We start from the raw sequence: 25,420 nt of genomic DNA on the forward strand, positions 1-25,420 counted from the left end.
ACGTAAGAGGATAAATCCCTGATGTGTATTATACACCCTTCACAATGCACATAAATATGAGAGCACCTGACAGTCCAAAGATAACTTGTCACACATGACAAAAACAAGGAAATAATCTTTTTTGACAATTTTATTTCAAGACAGATGAAGCTAATAACACACATATATTGACAAAATGGGGGAACCGTTATGGTAAAAACAAGAAAATAAATACATTTATATATACATATAGATATATATGCTGCCCGTTGTTGCTGCCATGTACATTGTATTGATATGAAAAAACACATTTTATTTATACATATTTTCACTGTGACAGACTATCACATCAAACGTTGGAGAAGCATTTTCCTTGTTGTTGTTCTTAAAGCTTCTCAGATCTATGTTGTTCTTGGAACAGTCAGTGGTGTCGGTGAATGACAAACTGACCGAGTGGACAGTTTTACTGTCGGGCACAGAAGCAATCTTCTCTTGGCGGAAGGTTGTCCAATGTGGCACCATATGTCCAGCCTACGGGAAAGGGAAGAAAGCAAACAGTCATTGTACATATGCTGTATATTTCACTGATACAATGCAGCCCGATGCCTGGGCGATAGTGTTTGTGTGATTGTTACATTTTTATCCACATTTTCTGTTAGCAGTATCATTTACTCTTTTTGTTTTTGTCTTTTGAAGACAAACAACCAATGCTACCCGCCTAGCGCTACACAGATTTCATCTGCCAACACTACCAGTGTTCACCGTGATGGAAGTCTGGTTCTAAAATGACTGAAGTCGGGTATTAACGTGATGGAAATCTGTTGTCAGTGTGATGGAAGTGTCGTGTTCATGTGATGGAAGTGTGATATTAGTGTGGTGCAAGTGTGGTGTTAACGTGAAGGAAGTCTGGTTTTAACATGATTGAAGTCTGGTGTCAACATTATGGAAGCCTGGTCTTAGCGTGATGGAAGTCTGGTGTTAGCGTGATGGAAGTCTGGGTTTAAGATGATTGAAGTCTTGGGTCAAAGCGATGGGAAGTCTATTTGAAAGTGATGGAAGTTTGGTGTCATGGTGATGGAAGTCTGGGGTCAACGTGATGGGAAGACTGGTGTGAAAGTGATGGAAGTTTGGTGTCAAGGTGATGGAAGTCTGGGGTCAACGTGATGGGAAGTCTGGTGTTACCGTGATGGAATTCTGGGGTTAACGTGATGGTTAGTGTGATGAAAATCTGGTGTCAAGGTGATGGAAGTCTAGTGTTAACGTGACGGATTTGTGATGTTAGCGTGATGGAACCAGATGTTAATCTTACCCAGAGAGCCGTCGCCTCCCCCACCGCTAGCTGCTGCCCCACTTACAGCTCCCCCGCGGCTTGCATTTTCATAGGCCTGTTGGCTTAGCTTCACTGACACAGAGCCGTCAGCCTTCCTGGGCGTATAGATTTTGGCAGAACCTGCCTCAAAGCCGTACGATTCAAAAACCTTTGGAGAGTAGATCCCAAGCTGGTAAATTTTGGAGATTAGGTTTGCATTGAGGTCAGGATATTGCTTCACGATCTCGTTCACCGTCTGCAAAACAAAAGGTCAAAGGCAGACATACAGAATGGCTGATTTACCTCTGTCCCGTTATTACAGGGGTTTCTCACGTGACACATTGGGTACATTCTTTTCTACAACTGTAATCAAGCATCACAGTCTGGTATTTTTCGCCTTATTTTACATACAACCCGAGTGAGGGGTGCAGCTAATTTTTGGTTTGTAGTCATTGAGAGTGGAACTCAAATCAGAAACTCAACAGTCATGTCATATATCAGATTCTTTATTTTGTAACATATTACTGAAAAAGTTTTCACGTATACAACGACAGTCAGGGACATGACTGTAAGATACCTGAGTCCCAGACGCCGCGTCCTTCACCTGTCGAACTCCTGACCATGTCGGTCCACAGCTGTATTCCAGCCTGCGATTGATAACGGACGGGTTGGTAGAGAAGAGAACAACTTTGTAATAGCCGAATGTATCGCTGAATATAGTGAAATATACCTGATATGTCTAAAAACTATGCATAAATCATTTTAATAAGAAGTAATTAATATACCTTGGAGCTAAATTCCTGCGTCTTTTGCTTGAACAGGCTCAGGTCTACTTTGCCCTGAGCGTCGATCACACCCAAGGCTCTGAAGGCAGCGTCATATTCCCCCATCACGAAGAAGGTTGTGTCGGCGACAGAAGGCACGACTTTGCCGCCTATATAGCCTGAGCTTCCCCCGGAGCCCCCAGCGAATCCTCCCAGACCGACATAGCCCCCCAGCCCACCAGCACCGGCACCGTCACCGCTACCGTACACCTTCTGTAGTTCTCCCCAGTAAAACTCCACCTTGGCGGCACACGCTGCGTAGTCACCACTTCCGGTCACGCGGTAGTGTCTTCCACTCAACTCGATCATGTATTCATCTCCTGCAGAACCGAGATGGAATCATCTAACTGAGGTTAGCTTGTACATACACACAGACTTTCTGTTACATTACGTTGATCGGGTTTAGTATGAGTTGAAGAAACTACACAGAGCCCGGGGAAAGCATCTGTCCTCACCTATTACATGTACCTGACACAACCCCTGATTTAAAGACGCCATCGCCCCAGCGAGAGCTGGATTCGAGCCTGCGATCTAATTGCAGAGAGTTTGGAAGCGTTCGACAGAAACCATCGAGTGCCCAAGATGTAATAAGAAGTAATAAAGGCTATTTCTCCAAATATGTAAATGAACAAAGAACCACAGTATCACCTCTATATAAGCAGAACTAGTAATAGGTACTAAGTACACGTGAGGCAGTAGTTGATACAAAACAGGAAAAACGTCTTCTCAACTTTCCACATGCAATTTCGAGCTTTTCTGGTCTCATCAGGGAATGTTCATGTTCCCTGATTCATTTCCCCTGATGAGGCCACTAAAGATCGCAACGGCAGTCGGAATCATGTGGAAAGTAGAGAAGGTGTTTTCTTTATTAATTTAACTATAACTATATATTGAAACCCACTACTTCTAAACATTTTCAAAGCTTGTATTGGCTTGCACATATTATTAGTATTAACAATGGCATTAAAACCTTTTTTATCAGTCCCGACAGTCTGCCAGAATTCTGACAACTACTCACCATTACTGTGTCACAGCAGGGGACGGAAAAAACCCTGTTTACAAAAACCCCTGGAACAAAAGCTCCGGCGGACAAAAGCCCCTCGATCAGTAGTAAGTGTATAAATGGTAAATGGCGTAAGTTGTGTGAGCAAACTTGACACATTCTTCCTGAAGTGACGTTTCAGTTTTCAGTACATGTTTGCAATATATAGAACCTGTTCTTACTCGTTCAAACTCGATGCATTCTAACCATTTTTGACGATATCGGAAAGAGCTATCTCTCGGCATACAGAATGTTCAATCGCCATTCCAGGCTTATCTGAAAACTAAAGAAGTCTACACGTATGGTAAGCAATTGCTGTATTGCAGCTTGTGTTAGACTTTTTCCTATTCACACACACACACACACACACACACACACACACACACACACACACAAACACACACACACACACATATAGATATATATATATATATAGCATGGACATTATTTTTCTGGGATAGGAAAAATTGACACAAAATTGTCCATGCTACAGCCTAACACCTCTAAAGAAAATGATTAATTCCAAATACTTGTAGCGGTGATGGTTTTAACCTCAGAAACCAAAAGAAATAAAAGTTGCCTTTTTCGATCTTTTTAGAGTGTAGATGTTCAAAAATATGCAGCCAACATTCATTTTCCGGATTTCGGGAAATAATACATAAATTTTAATTTACGCAATTATTATAGAATGCTCTCGATTTCACTTTAAGACCAACGATTCCTTTTGTATATCATATACATCTACGTAAGGCATATGGAATAGAACAAAATACACAGTGACCTGTAAAAATAAATTATTACTTTTTATCCTTTTTAATAGTATTCAAAGATATAGATATTTCCTTGTGAACTATAATATGATTTGCTTTAAATTTCTAAATAATAGAAATTTTAAATACATTTGTTAGAGTGAACATATAAAATACGTAAGATGCCTGTCAACCGACTCAAAATGCATATCTTACATCAGCCGTGAGGTGATACAATGAATCATAGTTAACTATAACATTTACGCCATGCTGGAATATTTCAGCCAAACAAATGAGGTATACATGTAGTCGTACTACGTACAATGAACTTATATTTGCTCGACTGAAAGCATTCGATATTAATATCAGGTACATCAGTGACTGTCATTTTGACGATATTGTTTTGAAATGTACTTGTACAACGCTTATGAGAGGAAAGCTTTTGAACCCAAGTGACAGACTGGGATACGCTTTGATGACAAATTTTTAGATCGAAAACAAAGTCACTCTTTATCAAATCCCGTCAACAAATATTTGACATCATTTTTGTTAGACTGTCAGGTATGTCTAGTGAGACCACGGGGTTTTTGTCCTCCGGGGTTTTTGTCCTCCGGGGCTTTTGTTCTCCAGGGTTTGTCCTGCATTGTTCTACACTTATCTGAGGTTAAATCACCCCAAACCTTCCTGCCTTAAGCCAACATGTAAGAAAAAACTCTTATTTTTCTCGTCTTGTTCTTGAGAGTGAGTGAGTGAGTGCTTAAGGTTTAATGTCGTACTTGTGGAATTGTGGAATTGATTAGACTATGACTGGCCTCCGAATTGGAGAGTGCTGGGGGCACTGACTGATTCGGCAACATAGACCAAGATTGGCTTCCGCCAGCTTGCACAACGACACTTCCGGTCGCGGAGAAGTGAAGGTTGCCACTCACCCTTCATGACGCACGGAGATGTGATGACCTTAGCATCGGGATTCTCTTCAGCCAAAGAACTGAGAAGAAGGAAATGAAGGAAGTCCCAGCCGTAGCCGTCGTTGTTGGCGGAGTAGAGTGGGTAGCGTCTTCCGCCAGCGTATACAGGGTAATGGCCATCATACGCTCCGCTGGATGGGACAAACGAGATCTGGGTGGATCCACGTGATTGGCCAAGGACGCCGTAACTGTCCGTGATGGCGCTGAAGGCGGAAGAAAAAATGGAAGGATTGACTACAAGGCGGATGATGACATATCACACATCATTGCTCTTTTGTGCTTATTGTACGTAAGGTCCTGCAGCAACCTGCGGATGGCTGTGGGTGCCCGGTTTCCTCTCACCATAATCTTGCTGGCAGTATTATTAGTGAAATATTCTTAGGTACTTTGAAAAACACCAATCAACGAAATAAAAAAAATGAGTGAAATCCACTTAGGAAATGTCTGAGAAAAAAAGTCTTCTATCATGCATTAGTTTTCCAAGAAAACGAAGTATTAAATGTTCAACAGAAAAAATGAAAAGAAGGTTTTCTTTTCATTTTCGATAGTTGGGTGGTATGAGTTCAAAATAAAGACTGAAAGGTTTCCACACTGTATTTCAGTAGCAAAGGGTCAGGGGACTCAGAGAAACTTACCCGTTCGAGTTGAAATAACCGTCAGATCTGAGAGAGTTAAGCCCGAGCCACCAGTTAGAGGCGGCCTCCTCCCCGGAGACTACCCTCACCCACTCGCCCTGGCTGTAGAATGGATTAAGATCCTTGTTATTGTACCACTCCATCAGCCATTGGTACCACGTGGTCATGTAACTGTCGTTCAAAGCGAATAAATCTGTAAACAGCAAGTAAAACACGAAGGTTACACGGGTGTATCTAACACTTTGTACTCTGGGCGTAAGAAGCTGTTTGTTCATTTGTACACCGTGATTTCGTTATACACATTGCCCATCCCGTATTCCTATTCACGCTTTCGCCAGCAAAGTGTTTCATATTTGACTCTTGAGATGTGGCATTAAACGATTTCCTCACCAATATAGAATTTTACAGACTACAACATAGAGAGAAAACCTGTTGCAGAGGCGACAGTGTCATAAGTGCCAAATTGTCATACATAGCAGGTGAGAACCGTTCAATTTATCTCATTTAAGTGTTTTTATACAACTGTTCATGTCATTGCTTAAATAGTAGCCACTTACACTTCCGTAGTCTGGTCGGAATTAGCCACTTACACGTTCATAATCTGGGCAGAATGGGGTTCTTTACCTAGAAAGGTACATTACCTGAGGAATGGAGATACTTTGCCTGAGGAATAGAGGTACTTTATCTGGAGAAAGGAGGCACTTTACTGGAGGAGAAGAGGTGCTTTACCAGAGGATACCAGGTACTTTACCTAAGAAAATGGAGGTACTTTACTTGAGAAATGGAGGTACTTTACTTGAGAAATGGAGGTACTTTACCTGACGAATGGAGGTCTTTTACCTGACGAATGGAGGTCCTTTAAATGAAAAACGAAGGTTCTTTACCTGAGGAATAGAGGTCCTTTAAATGAGGAATGGAGGTACTTTACCTGAGGAATGGAGGTCCTTTACCTGACGAATGGAGGTCTTTTGCCTGATGAAAGATGATACTTTACTTGAGAAAAGGGAATACTTTACTTGAGAAAAGGAGGTTCTTTAACTGAGGACTGGAGGTACTTTACCTGAGGAATGGAGGTCCTTTACCTGACGAATGGAGGCACTTTACCTGAGGAATGGAGGTCCTTTAAATGAGAAATGGAGGTACTTTACCTGAGGAATGGAGGTCCTTTACCTGACAAATGGAGATACTTTACCTGAGGAATGGAGGTCCTTTAAATGAGAAATGGAGGTACTTTACCTGAGGAATTGAGGTACTTTACCCGAGGAATGGAGGCCCTTTAAATGAGAAATGGAGGTCCTTTACATGAGAAATGGAAATACTTTACCTGAGGAATGGAGGTACTTTACCTGAGGAATGGAGGTACTTTGGAGGTACTTTACCTGAGAAATGGAGGTGCTTTATCTGAGGAATACAAGCATTTTACCAGAGGAAAAGAGGTAGAGGTACTTTTCCTGAGGACTGGAGGTACTTTACCTGAGGAATGGAGGTCCTTTAAATGAGAAATGGAGGCACTTTACCTGAGGAATGGAGGTCTTTTACATGAGAAATGGAGGTACTTTACCTGAGGAATGGAGGTCCTTTACCTGACGAATGGAGGTCTTTTAAATGAGAAATGGAGATACTTTACCTGAGGAATGGAGGCACTTTACTTGAGGAATGGAGGCCCTTTACCTGAGGAATGGAGGTCCTTTAAATGAGAAATGGAGGTGCTTTACCTGAGGAATACAGGTATTTTACCAGAGAAAAAGAGGTAGAGGTACTTTTCCTGAGGACAGGAGGTACTTTACCCGAGGAAAGGAGGTACTGGAAGTAGACGTATCCCCAGTCGGAGAAGTCGGCGTCGTTGTCCTGGATGGCTCCCTGAATACGCTCTACCAGCTGCGCTAGGAAGGCGTAAAAGGCGTCCTTATCGGTGAAGATGGTGTCCGCAGCGGATACGAACTCTGAGTAGACAACAGTAGACGCCGGTGCTTGCGTGGGCGATTCAATGCTCTCCCAGTCTAGGTGCATAATCTGCAGGTAGGCGCCTCCACAGGTGTGTTCCACAACCACGCTGTATGCGTCATAGTTCCCTACTTCCCTCTTTTCCCTTTCCCCTGCCGGCACACATGTTGCGCATGTTGCTATCACTAGGGATAGCAACACACCAGCCCAGATATGCAAAGATATCATCTGGTAGAAGAAAGATCAGGAAATCTTAATTAACACTGCGGATGCCAAACCAATAGACCCTTTAATTTTATTAACTAGCTGCAGTTTATCGAAGAGTAATTTTGAAAAAGGGTACCGTTGTACAAAGATGTTGCAACCCTGCCTCAAGCACAATTACCATGCTGACATCTTTCTTCACTGTATGTTATCATTAAAATTGCGCCAGGTGCATTTTGCGACTGCTGCGTAGAACGAAGCCCAAAGACGTGAAGTCGTAAGATGATAAGAAGTTACAAATGTAAAATTTCCAGCACATTTCTGTAAATTATCTGAGTTATAAAACTTGGCCGAAGGGCCCATGTAAGTTACATGGCCAATAACGAGATGAGTGCCTAGTGACTCACAAAAATGCACTCTTGATCAGAAATGGGGGGTTTTGGTCGAAACAGAGGGCAGTGCTTTTTCTTAAAATAAAGACCGACCTTGACCAGAAATACAGTTTTGCTAACTTTGCTGTATGAATTTGTCAAAGATTTGGTTTGGTTATTGTTTGTTTTTTGTTTACAATATGAACTCTTCAATGTGCGCAGTTTTATCACATTTGGCAAGTTTATAATCTGTATTTCTGTCCATTTTCAGATGGCTTCCTTCCTAGTACAGTGTGTTAACGATGCCACCGTGGAGAATAGGGTAATCTTTGAGAAGATTTCGAATCTAGGAATATTTTTGTTAGGGAAATATTACTAAAGACACACGTGTGCATAAAGATATACGCCAAGCCTAATAAGGTTTTATCATATATAAATATATATATATATCTATATTTGTTTGGTAACATGCGTGACGTGCCACCATTATACCGAAATCATACGTGAATCCTGCTGGAGAGCACTTGTTGTCTATCATTAACATGTCATGCTTTATGTAGACCTGTAGCAGGGACACACAAGCCATCATTCTCCCTTTGCCCTAAACTCCCTCTTAGATTAAACAATTTTGACCTTTACAAAAATCAGTGTTATAATGAGCTTTGCAGTCTTTAGCTACGACAAATAGCTGTAAAATGTTGAACTGTTTGTCTGTTCGTCCGTCCGTCCTTGTGTTGGTCGCATATTTGGCGGCCTATCTTTTACCATGAGCCATTCCTTTAATGAGAGGCTTAAGTGGAAGTTGGCCTCGACTTATGAGGTGTCGCAACTGTTTCGAATTTGCGCTCATTCCATTACATGCTGAAACAGTTTGTTCGTTATTCCTTAAGATTCAAGTGAATTTTAGAAGCTGCACTATACAATAAATACAACTCGATTTTAATAAATTTTGTTTTATTTTCATTCGAATTTTGACTTTCAGGGAGCTGATACGACATACACGGCCACGTGTGGATGCATCTTTAGCATCTGTGTCAAAGCAGTTATTGAGACAATATTAATAAATGAGGACCTGCCATCAGTTTACATAAGGAACACGGGTTATGTGGTTTGAATGTAAATCTGATTTCTTCACCTCCATAGTTCCGGCCGTCAGTTTCCATGGAACAGAGCTTAAACCATCTGGATGTAGATCTGATTCCTTCACCTCTGTAGTTTCGGCCGTCAGTTTGAATGTAGCACGGCTCATGCACTTTCTGTTTGGTGTATTTAGTTGGTGTTTACAAACTTAGTCAATATAACGTTGTCTTATTCTAGTTTCGAACAACATGTAAGTGTTTTTTGAAACCTGCGCGTCAAACTGTGCTAGCTTATAAACATACTTTGAAGTACATGTAGGCCTATATTACAGTAACAAAAGAAATTGTCCACCGTTCTCACTGAAAGAACTGAGAGCCTTTGTGTATGTATAGCATGAATAGACTCCCTAATAGGTGTGGTATTCACGACAATTGTTGTCGGAGACAACTGGCACTACCCGAACTGCTGGATCATGTCATCGATAATATCCATTGTGGGTCCGGCAACATCTTGTGGGGAACAAGACTGCGCCCTGACACCATATGCCAGTCTCTGTCACCCTAAATGGAGGAGAGAATTCTAACGACGTAAATGTCGTATTCTCGTTAAGGGCGAGATGGTTGCTGATGTCGTTACCGATACACAACTGCCGTAATGTGCATAGCAGAGAGAAAAATAACCATTTTTCGTCTAAATTAGTGTTTAAAACTGTCAACATCTGCCAGCAACCTGTGGATGGTCGTGGGTTTCCACCAGGCTCTGGCCGGTTTTCTCCCACCATAATGCAGGCCGCCGTCGTGAAATATTCTTGATTACCGCGTGAAAACACAAATCAAATAAATAAAATAAATAAAACTGTCAACAGGTCAACTATCTTCTACTAGAGCAGTTCTCTGGTGTCAGTGATAGTGGTGTCAACGGTAGTGGTGTCAGTGATAATGGTGTCAATGATAGTGGTATCAGAAATAGCGGTGTCAGTGATAAAAATGTAAATAATAGTGGTGTCAGTGATAGTACTGTCAACGATAATCGTGACAATGGTATCAATGTCATTGATAGCGGTGTCAGTGGTAAAAGTATTATTTATTTATTTATTTATTCGATTGGTGTTTTATGCCGTACTCAAGAATATTTCACTTATACGACGGCGGCCAGCATTATAGTGGGAGGAAACCGGGCAGAGCCCGGGGGAAACCCTCGACCATCCGCCGGTTGCTAGCGGACCTTCCTACTTACGGCCGGAGAGGAAGCCAGCATGAGCTGGACTTGAACTCACAGCGACCGCATTGGTGAGAGACTCCTGGGTGATTACGCTGTGCTAGCGCGCTAACCGACTGAGCCCAGTGATAAAAGTGTAAGTAATAGCTGTGTCAGTGATAGTACTGTCAATGATAATCGTGACAATGGTTGTGGTGTCAGTGATAGTGGTGTCAGTGATAGTGTTGTCAGTAATGGTGATGGCAGTGCTAGTGGTGTCATTAATAGTGGCATCAATGATAATGTTGTCAATGACAGTACTGTAAATGATAATGATGCCAGTAATAGTGATGTCAGTGACAGTAGTATCAATGGTAATCCTGACAACGGTAGTGGTGTCAGTGATAGTGTTGTCCATGATAGTGGTGTCACTGATAGTAATGTGTTTGATTTTGGTGTCAATGATAGTGATGTCATTGATAGTAGTATGAATGATTATGTTGTCAATGGTAGTGGTGTCAGTGATAGAAGTGTCAATCACAGTTGTGTCATTGATAGTGGTGTCAATGATAGTGATATCAATGGCACCGATGACCTTGGCAGTAGTGTCAACGCTAGTGAATTCAATGTTAGTGATGTCAATGATAGTAGTGTCATTGATAGTGGTGTCGATGGTAGTTATGTCAATGATAGTAGTGTCGAAAGTATTGGTGTCAATGATAGTAATATCAGTCATAGTGGTATCAACGATAATGGTGTCAGTGATAGTGGTGTTAGAGATAGTGGTGTCAGTGATAGAAATGTCAATAAAAGTGATGTCAATGATAGTACTGTCAACGATAATTGTGCAATGGTTATGGTGTGAGTGATAGTGATGCCAATGATAGTGGTGTCAGTTGTAGTGGTGTCAGAGATAGTGGTGTCAGTGATAGAAGTGTCAATGGTAGTGGTGTCAGTGATGGTGATGTCATTGATAGTGGGGACAGTACAGTGTGACAGCGTATCAATTCAGGCATGGTAAAAATGGTCACAATAGTACAAATACATTCAACAGCTTGCATGTGAAGAGAGATTTTTCACGTGTAATATTTTGTCACTTACTATGATATAATGCAGCTTCTCTAATATTTAGTAAGATCTTCCAGCAACCCGTGGATGGTCGTGAGTTTCCAGCGGGTTCTGCCCGCTTTCCTACCACCATAATGCGTATAAGTGAACTATTTTGAGTACGGCGTAAAACACCAATGAAATAAATAAATAAAACAATATTTGGTGAATCTCAGCTTTGGGCGGGGAATTTGTCTTCCCCAATTCAAACTGCCTGTTGGGCCTTGGCTGGTATGTACGATGGCTCGTATGTACGATGGTCGGTATGTACTGTGGCCCGTATGTACAATGACCCGTATGTATGATGGCCCTTATGTACGATTGCCGGTATGAACGATGGCCCGTATGTGCGATGGCCCGTATGTATGATGGCCCGTATGTGCGATGGCCCGTATGTACTATGGCCCGTATGTACAATGGCCCGTATGCATGATGGCCCGTATGTACGATGGCCGGTATGTACGATTGCCCAGTCTAATTAACCTTTGCTGAAGACCATCTATTTTCCATTACTGTGGTGATTCAGTATGGCATTATTTTATTTATTTATTTATTTAATTGCCCCTTTACGCCGTACTCAAGAATATTTTACTTCTACGACGGCGGCTTGCATTATGGTGGGAGAAAACCGGCCAGAGTCCGGGGGAAACCCACGACCATACGCAGGTTGCCGGAAGACCTTCCCACGTACGGCCGAAGAGGAAGCCGCCATGAAGCAAGGCGTTAACCAACAACCAATAAACAGATATTCATATATTTGGATTATAAATTTCATATAAAAACTTTTTCACATAAAAGAAAACCCCAGTCAGCATATTTTCAACCTGCGCAAGGGCCTAGATTTCAGACAGAAAGCTAATGAACAAACCAATGGATAAGAATATCTCAAATATTGATGTAAAACTAATAACAACAAGTTACTGAGATGACATCAAATGCGAATTATTAGTGATACACTAGGGCATTCTGAAACTAACAAAGTAATTAAGTAAGTTAGACGATGCGGTCGCTGACAGCTTAGCTTTTGATAAAGGCTACACGAGGCCTACTGTGGTATGTTTTTTGTGAAGCCAATGATCAAAGTAAGCCAATGATCCAAGTCATTACTAACCAACCCTTAAGGACAGGGTTTTAGGAATCATGGTGTAACGTTTTCACAGAAGGTATCAAAACGCAATGTGATCTCGGTAATGATGACGATTATCAAATGACTTACTGTGCTTTACCTGTAATTCCCCTGTTGGATTCTCTTTTGACGACACCCGCTATCTAGCACAACTGTGCCCAAGATATCAAAGGGCGAAATGAGACAGTTACTTGCGCTTAAGCGACTTTGTCACGTGATGAAATTTGAATACATAAGTAAGACTTTACCCCCGCAGATATCGACTCCTATTATGTTGTAAATATTATATAGAATTCGAGAAAGAAACTGTTCGATATCTCGACGGGGAGTGGTTGTCTTTTGTCAGCTATCTCTTACCTATTATAATTGCAAAGGGATAGAGACATTACATCAGGCGAATGTATTGATGAAGAATTGCAGAAAACCGGGAGAGGTTAGCAGAGTGGGTTAACCTCTGCCCCTGTTATTGTCAGGCTGTCCCCACCTCACTGTACTCCCTACCCCCGGGAAGCAGGTGCCTGACCTCGCACTCTTATAGATTATTGTATTCGACGCATATAAAACGCGATCAATGATCGGTGTATTGTTAATTTTCACGACCAAGATCGAATAGAAAGTTAAGTCACTCTCCAGCTCTTGTGAATGAAAGAATTTGAGTTCACAAGGGCCATGAAGGTGTCTTGACGGGTATGGGTTTTAATAAACAAGCAAGCTCCTTTCATCCACAGCGGCTAAGCCGTAGATATGGCTCAGAGCTGAATGCATTTGTATGATTATGGAGATCAGTTTCAACATCAGATATATTATTCGCCTTGTTCATGCTGTGTTTTGTGAAAAGAAAATATCTGAAATTTTAAATTTGAATACGAATTAAACCTGTGTAAGAGGTGCCTTCGTCAGGAAATCACCTCCTTTCACACCCCGCCACCTCCAACCTCCTTCCCTCCCGCCTAACCCTCCCACCCATTATAGGTACATCGTGTTTCTTGTATTAATGGTATGGACAAGATTTATTATCTGTTGGCGTGGACGCTAAAAACAAACCGGTTTTATAATGAAGGGGGGCCCTCTCACCAATGCGGTCGCTGCGGGTGCAAGTCCAGCTCCTGCTGGCTTCCTCTCCGACCGTAGGTGGGAAGGCCTGCAATCAACCTGCGGATGGTCGAGCCTTTCCCCTGGGCTCTGCCCTGTTTCCTCCCATCATAATGCTGGCTGCCGTCGTATAAGTGAAATATTCTTGAGTACGACGTAAAACACCAATCAGATAAAAAATAAATATTATAAAGTGAAAAAACTGTAAAAGAATATAGGTAGGTCATTTTTTAACTGCACAGAAGCTGTTTTATTGCAATAAGCCAAATATCACAAACTACGGTAAAATACACTCATAATTTGCGAGCAAGTATCCTCCGATGGAAAGGGCAGATTTCTTCAGATTCTATACAATTTCTAGTTCTATGGGATAATGGTCACTAACAGCCCAGGCCTGAAAAGTTGAACAAAACAAAGAAAAATATGAGTTTAATATGAATGGATTTATTTGATTTTTCCTGAACACCACACTGAAGAATCTATGATTTATGCAATGGCGATCTGTTTAATCGTTGAGGATATACCTCCACCGGCTTGTCATGAAATTGCCTTTTCACAATAATGAAAGGAAAAACCCAAATGACCATTGTTAAACATCAGTGTTTACTGAGGCACCAGTTACTATAGACTAGTGTTGGTCCAAAGCGATATATTTGTGTGTACTTGATTTCACTTCATACAGATCTATTTGTGTGCGCCTAATCTTACTTCATAGAGATCTATTTGTGTGTACCTAATCTTACTTGACAGGGATCTTATTATGTATACTTGATCTCAATTCATAGGGATTTATCTGTTTCTACTTGATCGCAATTCATAAGGATCTATTTGTGTGTACTTGATCTCAGTTCACAGGGATCGGTTTGTGTGTACTTGATCTCACAACATCCGAGGTTGGATTACAGAGGCCCATTCGTTATACTTGACTGCAGCATTCGCTGCCAGCAGAGTGGAACGCCTAGGACACCTTAATCATTCTGTTGATTAATTGATTAATTGACTGATGATTATGGCTGTGCCAAAGAACTGTTTACTTATAGGACGGTAGTCAGGTTTATCAGGAGAGGAAACCTGAGTTCCACAAACAACTGACCTTTGATAGATTCTTGACAAGCCCCCTGATTCAAAACCGCGGCCGAAACAGCCACTGCTGGATTTGAACACACGGCTTCATCGGTGAAGAGCCACCGCTTCAAAAACTTTACATATCTTTTTGGATGCGTCGAGTTTTAGGGGGTTGATACATACAAGTATCTCAAATAGTATAAAAAGAACACTAAACTTATGTATGTGGTGATTGTCAGTCACTAAAATAAAAGAACTCTTAAATGTTAATAGTTTGTGTTACCTGTTTAAATGTTAATAGTTTGTGTTACCTGCTTAAATGTTAATAGTTTGTGTATCTGGTTAAATGTTAATAGTTTATGTATCTGGTTAAATGTTAATAGTTTGTGTATCTGGTTAAATGTTAATAGTTTGTGTTACCTGGTTAAATGTTAATAGTTTGTGTATCTGGTTAAATGTTAATAGTTTGTGTTACCTGGTTAAATGTTAATAGTTTGTGTATCTGGTTAAATGTAAATAGTTTGTGTTACCTGCTTAAATGTTAATAGTTTGTGTTACCTGGTTAAATGTTAATAGTTTGTGTTACCTGGTTAAAACTTAAGCCCATCGTCTGGTGAAAGTTGTACGGCCTGGCACTGCCGGGGACAATGGCCGCCTTCAGCTTACCTCCTGAGATGATAAATCTAAAACCAGCATATGAGATTGTATCTGATGTGTTAGATGAAGAGATAGCCATTGATGGTTAATGATGTGATGAATACAATATTTTGTATTAAGGTAGTGATGAATTTTACCAAACTGAAGTCAGCCAGGGAAGTGTAAGGTACATGACCGTTAAATTTTTCTGTAGAACTTTATATACTGGTGTGATGGTTTTACGACTAAATCTAATATTCTTACAGAATTTTTGCGTTAAATTCCAGACAGAAGCGATTTTAAAGAAAATCGGTGACTAGTGACAAAAAGCAGAATTATGTATTGGATAGGGGCCTGCTGTAGGTAATGAATTAATCCATTAACAGAAAAAGCTAAATAAACGAAAATGTATGTTATTGTTATTTGCTTGTGTGAATGGCGCAGTTGTTCTGTGGGAACCAAATAACCAATCTTGACTCCCTTCATTTCTTATCCATAACATAACAGCTGTTAACTGGTAAACTGTGATGTTCAGGTGGCTGTAGCAGGGACTCGCTACACAATGGTCATAACTGCTCCACTCTTGAGCCCGTCAGGAAATCAGATTTTCCCACATAATATATTCGTATATTGAACTAATGACGTATTCGAACTATATAGTCACAGGGAAGAAACCAAGTCGAATGGACTTTTTTTATTGAATTTCAAAAATGCTCTGAGGTATACACGTATTTCTAAATCGTCACTTGCATCTCTACAGAGCTGACAGTGAGTTTACCTGTCGTAGACACGGTCCTTTCTATCGAACTGTCAGTCAGTCAGATCAGCTGTCACAGACACAGTACTGTCCACATAGCCGTCAGTCTGTGACTTCAGCTGTCGTAAACACAGTCCATGTAAGCTGGTCCAGCTGTACGGTCAATCAGCACACTCGCCAGGCGTAGGCCCAGTCCGTGTTCTTACTCGTGTCAGCTGTACTCTCAATCAGCCTACCCACATGACGCAGGCAGTGTCCGTGTGAGTACAGTGTGAGTACCGCCGTTCAGCCTACTCACCTGTCGTAAGTTCAGTTCGTAAAAGTACTAACCATCGTGTCAGCTGTACTGTCAGATGGTCTACTCACCTGTCGGAGGCACAGTTCAGCTGTACTTTCATTCAGCACACTCACCTATGGTAGACACAGCCCGTGTGATTACAGACCATCGTGTCGGCTGTGCTGACAACCAGTACACTCACCAGTCGTAGGTACAGTGCATGCAATTGCTGGCTGTCGTGTAAGCTGTACTGTCACTTAGCCTAGTGACTTGTCGTAGACCGTGTGAGTGCTAATTGTCGTGTCAGCTAAAGTGTCATTCAACTTACTCATCTGTTGTAGACACAGCCCGTGTGAGTGTTGATTGTCGTGTCAGCTAAAGCGTCATTCAACCTACTCATCTGTCGTAGACACAGTCCGTTTATGTTCCGTTCATGTACAGTCAGTGTATGTACAGACCGTGTGAGTTCAGAATGTTGTGTCAACTGTACTGTCAATCGGCACACTCACCTGTCGTAGGCCCAGTCCGTGTGTGTTCAGAATGTTGTGTCAACTGTACTGTCAATCAGCACACTCACCTGTCGTAGGCCCAGTCCGTGTGTGTACTGACTGCCATGTCAGCTGTACTGTCAACCCGCCCACACACCTGTGGTAGACAGTCCGTGTGAGTGCTGACCCGTGTCAGTACTGTCAGTCAGCCCATTCACCTATCGTAGGCACACTCAGGTGTGTGTACTGACTGTCGTGTTATCTGTACTGTCAAACAGCACACTCACCTGTCGTAAGCACTGTCCGTGTGAGTTCTGACTGTCTTGTCAGCTGTACTTTCATTCAGCCCATTCACCTGTTGTAGGCAGACTCAGGTGTGCGTACTGACTGTCGTGTTATCTGTACTGTTAGTCTGCCCACTCACCTGTCGTAGACACAGTCCGTGTGTGTACTGACTGTCGTGTCAGCTGTACTGTCATTCAGCCTACTCACCTATTATAGGCACAGTTCGTGGGAGTGCTAATTGTCGTGTCAGCTGTACTGTCAGATGGTCTACTCACCTGTCGTAGGCACAGTTCGTGGGAGTGCTAACTGTGGTGTCAGCTGTACTGTCAGATGGCCTACTCACCTGTCGGAGGCACAGTTAGTGGGAGTGCTGACTGTCGTGTCAGCTGTACTGTCAGATGGCCTACTCGCTGGTCGTAGACACAGTCCGTGTGATTACAGACCATCGTATCGGCTGTGCTGACAATCAGTACATTCACCAGTCGTAGGCACAGTGCATGCAATTGCTGGCTGTCGTGTCAGCTGTATTGTCAATCAGCCCACTGACATGCCGTAGACACAGTCTTTGTGAGTGTTGATTGTCGTGTCAGCTAAAGTGTCATTCAACCTACTCACCTGTCGTAGGCCCAGTCCGTGTGTGTACTGACTGCCATGTCAGCTGTACTGTCAATCCGCCCACACATCTGTGGTAAACACAGTCCGTGTGAGTGTTCACTCGTGTCAGCTCTACTGTCAATCAGCCTACTCACCTGTGGTAGACACAGTCCGTGTGAGTGCTGACCCGTGTCAACTGTACTGTCAGTCAGCCCATTCACCCATCGTAGGCGCATTCCGTTTGAGTGTCGTGTCAGCTGTACTGTCAATCCGCCCACACAACTGTGGTAGACGCAGTCCGTGTGAGGGCCAACTCGTGTCAGTTGTACTGTCAATCAGCCCACACACCTGCCGTAGGCACAGTCCATGTGTGTACTGACTGCCGTATCATTTGTACTGTCAGTCAGCCCACTCAACTTTGGTAGGCACAGTCCGTGTGTGTACTGACTGTCGTGTCATCTGTGCTGTCAGTCAGCCCACTCACCTGCCGCAAACACAGTCCGTGTGAGGGCCAACTCGTGTCAGTTATACTGTCAATCGGCCCACACACCTGTCGTAGGCACAGTCCATGTGTGTACTGACTGCCGTGTCATCTGTACTGTCAGTCAGCCCACTCAACTTTGGTAGGCACAGTCCGTGTGTGTACTGACTGCGGTGTCATCTGTACTGTCAGTCAGCCCACTCAACTTTGGTAGGCACAGTCCGTGTGTGTACTGACTGTCGTGTCATTTGTACTATCAGTCAGCCCACACACCTGTGGTGGACGCATGTAAGTGCTGACTCATGTCAGCTGTACAGTGAATCAGTCTACTCACCTGGCGTAGGCACAGTCCGCGTATATACTGACTGTCGTGTCATCTGTACTGTCACTCAGTCCACTCACCTGTCGTAGGCACAGTCCGTGTGTGTACTGACTGTCGTGTCAGCTGTACTGTCAATTAGCCATGTAAAGTTTCCGCCATGCAGAGGAGACGATGCCAGCTGATTGGCGGACATGTAAGCGCAGTCAGCATTCATATCACCTGCTATAAGAATGTTCTGAAACACAAACGACAGTAGGACATACATTGTGGTACACTCATTGTCATTCCCACTGATGAAAACCAGAAACACAAACGACAGTAGGACATACATTGTGGTACTGTCATTGTCATGCCCACTGATGAAAACCAGAAACACAAACGACAGTAGGACATACATTGTGGTACTGTCATTGTCATGCCCACTGATGAAAACCAGAAACACAAACGACAGTAGGATGTACATAGTGGTACGGTAATTGTCATTCCCACTGATGAACACCAGAAACACAAACAACAGTAGGATATACATTGTGGTACGATCATTGTCATTCCCACTGATGAAAACCATAGACAGAAATGACAGTACGACATACACTGTGGTACACAATTATAGATTTATCAATCCTGAAAATTATATTTAAAAAAATAAAGATTTATCAACATTGATTTATCTTGGAAAGAGATATATTAACGAGAATGTACCACATTGGACCATGTAATTGTTGTTATTATTATCGATATCAACAATGTAATTATAGATATAGTTATCCAGAATGTCATATTCCACATATTTAATTATTAATGTCTGCCATGTAATAACTCCTATCGACATTGTGATTATTAATATTAAACATGTATTTATCGATATGGATAAACGTAATAAACATTACCAACAAAGTAATTTTTAGAATGAATATCGACATATATCGACAGCATGGTTTTCGATGTCCACATTTATATCGATATGAGGTAGTAATTTGTACATACAATGACATTATCGATATCAGAAATGCACTTATCGATCATGGAAATGTAACTGGTAATGCCGATATTGTAATTCTTGTAAGAATTCAGTAATTTAAGGTTATATGTAGCATTCATTAGGTTATGTAAATGCGCTCAGTAATTAGTTTACTTAGAGTTATGCCCCTTGTAATATGACACAGTTGTAGCCCCTTTACTAAGCATAGTGTTCTGAATGACCACTACGATGAGATCAGATTTCCCATGACACGTGATTAGTGTATCGTAAATGACCCATCCTCGATTTGCCAGACAACATACACACTGTACATGTAAACATCATTGTGATGAAATGTTACCGCCGAACAAATAAAGGTTACGAATATTGTTTCAACATCATCACATCTAACGACTGCGGCTTGTGTCAGCGGATTCGATTATATATCTAGATAAATTTACAAATCCTTTTTTGGTTTCACGTATTTTATCGGATCGAACTAATTTCCCGGTTCAATTTGTCAACTAACTGTCGTGGCTGATGACAGAAAGAATTCATTCGCTCGTTCGGTTTAGTGATAAAGTAACATGACTGATACGGTGATGAATTTAGTGAGCATGTTTTCAGCGTCTAAACTGGAGATATTACGTGAAACCAAATTATTTTTATTTGTTAATTAAAAGTAAAATCTATTATGCATACAACATTGAACGTCCAGGCGTCTGGGGGTCTCTGTGGCTTAGTCGTTAACATGTTTGTGCAGCACAATGACCCAGGAGATGGTCATAGCCCGCTGGCTCTGCCCGGTCTTCTCTCACCATACTGTGGCTAGCATCGTATGAGTAAAATATTCTTTAGTGCGACGTAGGATACCAATCGAATAAATGAACGCGTCTGAAATGCATGCATCGAGGATACAAGCAAACATACTCGCATCACGAGACTCAATCTCGGGCAACGCCATCTTGCAGGGCACACTGCCCCAAGTGGCATCCCGTTCAGTTGTCAATGAAAATCATTAGCACAGACAGCAGATCAATAAACAAGACAACACGGCTCATAGGCCAACATATAAATTCATAGGAACACCACTAAGAAATTTAGAAAAGAATTAAACAAGAATTGTTTTGCTGGCAACATGCTCCCGTTCCGAGGAGAGATGATCTTTTCCACATTTACTGCGCTGAAATGGACAACAAAGGCTTGAAAAAAATCGTTATTTCTCAAATGAAGTACCTGAGTGTGGTATGTGGCGGCAACATGGCGATAGACGTCGACAAGATGAGAAATTTCCGCTGCAGCATCAGAAGGCTTGATATGGACGCCGATGAAGACAAACGTGGTCAGTGAGACTGTAGGGTAAGACAGAATGACACCAGCGTCAAGTTCATGATAATGTCTTACTGCAAGAATGGAATGGAAGCAAAATAGAGAAGATCAAGTCGGTGTATATTTATGTCCGGTATTCTCATGTGTAGGGTGTAACTTGGACGATTCTGCGATCTCACGTGGAATGTGTAAATTTGAAGGTTCTGCGATCTCATTTAAACGTGTAAATATTTGTGTAAATGAGTCTTCTCAATGGTAAGAGTTACACTCACAGGTGTTGGGCAGACGAAGCTCGATTATAAAAGGCTCTCTCTCAAAGGCGTCTGTGTGATCGTCGGGACCGTCGTCATACTGCTCGACCGACTGGATGGTCACTTTACTGAACCTGTCAGAAATCAGCATACACCTGTGGATGATCTGCTTACTAAACCTGTCAGAAATCAGCATACACCTGTGGATGATCTGCTTACTAAACCTGTCAGAAATCAGCATACACCTGTGGATGATCTGCTTACTAAACCTGTCAGAAATCAACATACACCTGTGGATGGTCTGCTTACTAAACCTGTCAGAAATCAACATACACCTGTGGGCTGTCACCTTACTGAACACATCAGAAATCAACATACACCTGCGGACTGTCCCCTTACTGAACCTGTCAGAAATCAACACACATCTGCGGACTGTCCCCTTACTGAACACATCAGAAATCAACATACATCTGCGGACTGTCCCCTTACTGAACACATCAGAAATCAACATACATCTGCGGACTGTCCCCTTACTGAACCTGTCAGAAATCAACATACACCTGTTGGCTGTCACCTTACTGAACATATCAGAAATCAACATACATATGCGGACTGTCCCCTTACTGAACCTGTGAGAAATCAACATACACCTGCGGACTGTCCCCTTACTGAACCTGTCAGAAATCAACATACATCTGCGGACTGTCCCCTTACTGAACACATCAGAAATCAACATACATCTGCGGACTGTCTCCTTACTGAACATATCAGAAATCAACATACACCTGCGGACTGTCACCTTACTGAACATATCAGAAATCAACATACACCTGCGGACTGTCCCCTTACTGAACCTGTCAGAAATCAACATACACCTGCGGACTGTCCCCTTACTGAACACATCAGAAATCAACATACATCTGCGGACTGTCCCCTTACTGAACCTGTCAGAAATCAACATACACCTGCGGACTGTCCCCTTACTGAACACATCAGAAATAAACACAGACCTTATTTTTTTAAAGAAGGCAAAAATTAAAATACTTAAAGAGGAAGAAAGGTTTAAACCTTAGCGACATTGACAGAACCAGCCCGACTGACTTTGGCGAGTAGTTGACGAATTTTAAACTTCTCTCTGAAAGTTAAAATAAACCCCTGTTTGACTAATTAGAATTCAGTGGTACGAGTGTCAGGAGGAATTCACGTCTCCTACCCTGACGAAGATTTACATACCGATATACAAAGGCATACTCTTCCTTGTAGCTCGTGCGTCCCAGTGGCTGGCTGACTTTGAAGCCATAGGGTGAGGTAGATAGCCTGAAAAATTACAGTTCACAGTCTTAGGTTACACAGATCAGGGTTGTAGGATGTACAGTCCAGAGCTATAGGCTACAAAGCTCACAAATATAGGCTATGCAGTTCAGTTACTAGTTATGCAGTTATAGGCTACATCATTCATATCTATAGGCTTTACAGTTCAGAGTTATAGGCTATACAACATACAGTTATGGGTTACACCGATCACACTTACAGGCTACATAGTTCACAGTTATAGGCAACAAAGTTCCCAGTTATAGGCCACACAGTTCACACCTATAGGCCACACAGTTCACAGCTATAGGCTACACAGTTTCCAGTTATAGGCAACACAGTTCACACTTATAGGCCACACAGTTCACAGCTATAGGCTACACAGTTCCCAGTAACAGGCTACACAGTTCATCGTTATAGGCAACACAGTTCACAGCTATAAGCAACACAGTTTACAGTTATAGGGAAACACAGTTCACAGTTACAGTCAACAAAGTTCACAGTTATAGGCAACACACTTCACATCTATAGATAACACAGTTCACAGTTACAGTCAACAAAGTTCACAGTTATAGGCAACACAGTCCACAGATATAGGTAACACAGTCCACAGTTATAGGTAACACAGTCCACAGTTATAGGCCACACAATTCACACTTATAGGCAACAAATTTCACACTTACAGGCAACATAGTTCACATCTATAGGCAACACAGTTCACAGTTACAGGCATCTAACTTCACATCTATAGGTTACACAGTTCACAGTTATAGGCAACACAATTCACACCTATAGGCTGCACAGTTCACAGGTATAGGCTACACAGTTCACAGTTATAGGCAACAAAGTTCACAGTTACACTCTTACAGAATACATACCCGGCAGTCTCAAATATATTGGAGAGATCTTAAGTTAAATACATCAATGAGAAAGGTGAACATATGGTCGCGTTTGGACATAGTAAGGTTTAAAACTACTAAGAAGAGATGAGGTACATGCAGTGTGAATCGGCGTAACCTATACAAGTGATATGTGGATGTGTGGACTTGGTAGGCTCTGTTACGATTGTCTTTTAATCATTGGTCCCAGAAAGTTGAGATATTTTTTAAAAACAGAAGATATTATTCACGCGAGTGCTGAACAAAGATGACGAACAGACAACACCATTATCTATGCTTGTTTTCCTAGAGTTTTACACTGGACATCTCTGGGTATTGCATGTCATCACCTGTAGACCTACTATCATCACCGTGGCTAAATGCTAACGTGTATCCATGACCTGTGCTCACCAGACTTACATAATTATATGTCTGACCTGCGCACACAAGGTTCACATATATGCCTGACATGCGCACATGGCTTACATGTTCATATCCGCCACAATCCGTGACATGACGTCTGTAGCGTTACTCCGCAGTTCCAGAATAAGAACCAGATCGTAGCGCAACAAAATCTAAAACAGACAAAATTCAGAATACGATTCTGTAGGCCCACAATTTTCAATCAAATAAATCAGTGAATAAATAAATAAATATTTTGAGCCCTATTGGTCGATACCTTCATTATATTGACAGAAGTCACCCCCTTTGTGATTTCAGAATTGATCCCTTTGTTGTTATTCCTACCGTCTTGATAGAGCTAGAAATCGCTGACTTGGTTGTCATTTCTGTCGTCGTGATAGTGGCAGAAAACACTTACGTATTTAGCTGTCATTTCTGTCGTCGTAATAGCGCCAGAAAAGACTTATTTACTTGTCATTCCTGTCGTCGTGATAGCGCCCGAAAACACTTATTTGGTTGTCATTTCTGTCGTCGTGATATCGCCAGAAAACACTTATTTAGTTGTCATTTATGTCGTCGTAATAGCGCCAGTAAACATTTACTTAGTTGCCGTTTCTGTCGTCTTGATGATGTCAGAAATCGCTGACTTGGTTGTTATTTTTGTCGTCACCCTTACCTTCGTAATGACGGTCATGATGTCTGGGTCATGGACTTTTCTCTCACTTAACCACTTGATGTTGAAGGAGGCCACTTTAAGCGAACATTCTCTGACGGCCATTAAGCTACTGACGAGCAGAAGCCCAAACGCGACCGTGTTCAGCGCCATCTTGCTGTACATGGAACCAAACCTGGTAGGTATTGATACTATCGTGAGAAGGTCACAGCTGTTTTGTGAATTCACTTTGTCGTCACGATCCATTTATGGTGGCTCTTTTATGACATATACAACGTTTCACGACATCTTTTTAACACTTATCTAAATGATTGGAATTATGCAATTTTTCTCTTTGAGATTAATGTTTTTATACCAACGCGGTGTACGAGGTCCATTTTCTTCTTTGTTGAGTTAAAAGTGTTTATTTAAAATGTATTTCTCATGGCATTATCCCCACTGAACTGTTTTAAAAAATGTCCTTACAGAATTTAAACTACAACTTGAAAGTAGAGGTGTTTGACCTAAACTTTAGTTCTGTGCAGGTGCTTAAGATCTTGTGTTGACCCGGACGAGCCTTTAATCGTTGGTATGTGAATGTCTGCTTCGATGCCTGATTTGTGACGTGACAGGAGTCTGACCATGACAGTGAGACACAGTGCTCCTCTGTTTACAAGGTTCAGACCGCATTTTTTCCCTTCCACATGGACGTTTGATGAACAATGATAGTGTTTATACAGTACACAGTCATGACACGTATACGTGTGATAGTGTTTATACAGTACACATTTATGACATGTATACGTGTGATAGTGTTTATACAGTACACAATTATGACATGTGTACATGTGATTGTGTTTATACAGTACACAATTATGACATGTATACGTGTGATGATGTTTATACAGTACACAATTATGGCATGTATACTTGCGATGGTGTTTATACAGTACACATTTATGACATGTATACGTGTGATTGTGTTTATACCGTACACAATTATGACATGTATACGTGTGATAGTGTTTATACAGTACACAATTATGACATGTATACGTGTGATGATGTTTATACAGTACACAATTATGACATGTATACGTGTGA

General features: G+C 41.8%; 2 protein-coding genes across 2 annotated transcripts; both read right to left on the reverse strand.

The window, feature by feature from the left end:
• Positions 1-112: 112 nt before the first annotated feature.
• Positions 113-12,670, reverse strand: LOC135473726 (uncharacterized). Its single transcript, XM_064753593.1, has 7 exons — positions 12,636-12,670; positions 7,294-7,678; positions 5,507-5,699; positions 4,833-5,074; positions 2,074-2,432; positions 1,289-1,544; positions 113-510 (listed from the first exon to the last, which is right to left on the reverse strand). The coding sequence occupies exons 2-7, from the start codon at positions 7,676-7,678 to the stop codon at positions 443-445; spliced, it is 1,503 nt and encodes a 500-aa protein (XP_064609663.1). The 5' UTR covers positions 12,636-12,670; the 3' UTR covers positions 113-442.
• Positions 12,671-13,898: 1,228 nt separating this feature from the next.
• LOC135473973 (deoxyribonuclease-1-like) lies at positions 13,899-24,464 on the reverse strand. Its single transcript, XM_064753945.1, has 8 exons — positions 24,341-24,464; positions 23,749-23,837; positions 22,307-22,390; positions 21,095-21,207; positions 20,730-20,845; positions 18,613-18,767; positions 15,279-15,375; positions 13,899-14,021 (listed from the first exon to the last, which is right to left on the reverse strand). Exons 1-8 carry the CDS (start codon positions 24,440-24,442, stop codon positions 13,974-13,976), a joined length of 804 nt encoding a protein of 267 aa, XP_064610015.1. The 5' UTR covers positions 24,443-24,464; the 3' UTR covers positions 13,899-13,973.
• Positions 24,465-25,420: the final 956 nt, after the last annotated feature.

The sequence above is a fragment of the Liolophura sinensis genome, chromosome 8 (assembly GCF_032854445.1).
Source record: "Liolophura sinensis isolate JHLJ2023 chromosome 8, CUHK_Ljap_v2, whole genome shotgun sequence".
NCBI classification, from domain to species: domain Eukaryota; kingdom Metazoa; phylum Mollusca; class Polyplacophora; order Chitonida; family Chitonidae; genus Liolophura; species Liolophura sinensis.

What these genes read in the sequence shown, in the direction of transcription:
- LOC135473726 (XM_064753593.1), bottom strand. Translation starts at nt 7,678, where the DNA reads ATGATATCTTTGCATATCTGGGCTGGTGTGTTGCTATCCCTAGTGATA. An exon ending in ATCTCCGTGCGTCATGAAGG is followed by an intron (nt 2,433 to 4,832) that starts GTGAGTGGCAAC and finishes TCGGTTCTGCAG; the next exon opens with GAGATGAATACATGATCGAG. An exon ending in CGCAGGAATTTAGCTCCAAG is followed by an intron (nt 1,545 to 2,073) that starts GTATATTAATTA and finishes TTTGTTTTGCAG; the next exon opens with ACGGTGAACGAGATCGTGAA.
- LOC135473973 (XM_064753945.1), bottom strand. Translation starts at nt 24,442, where the DNA reads ATGGCCGTCAGAGAATGTTCGCTTAAAGTGGCCTCCTTCAACATCAAG. An exon ending in GCTTCGTCTGCCCAACACCT is followed by an intron (nt 20,846 to 21,094) that starts GTGAGTGTAACT and finishes CTTACCCTACAG; the next exon opens with TCTCACTGACCACGTTTGTC. An exon ending in CCGCCACATACCACACTCAG is followed by an intron (nt 18,768 to 20,729) that starts GTACTTCATTTG and finishes TTTGTGTTTCAG; the next exon opens with AACATTCTTATAGCAGGTGA.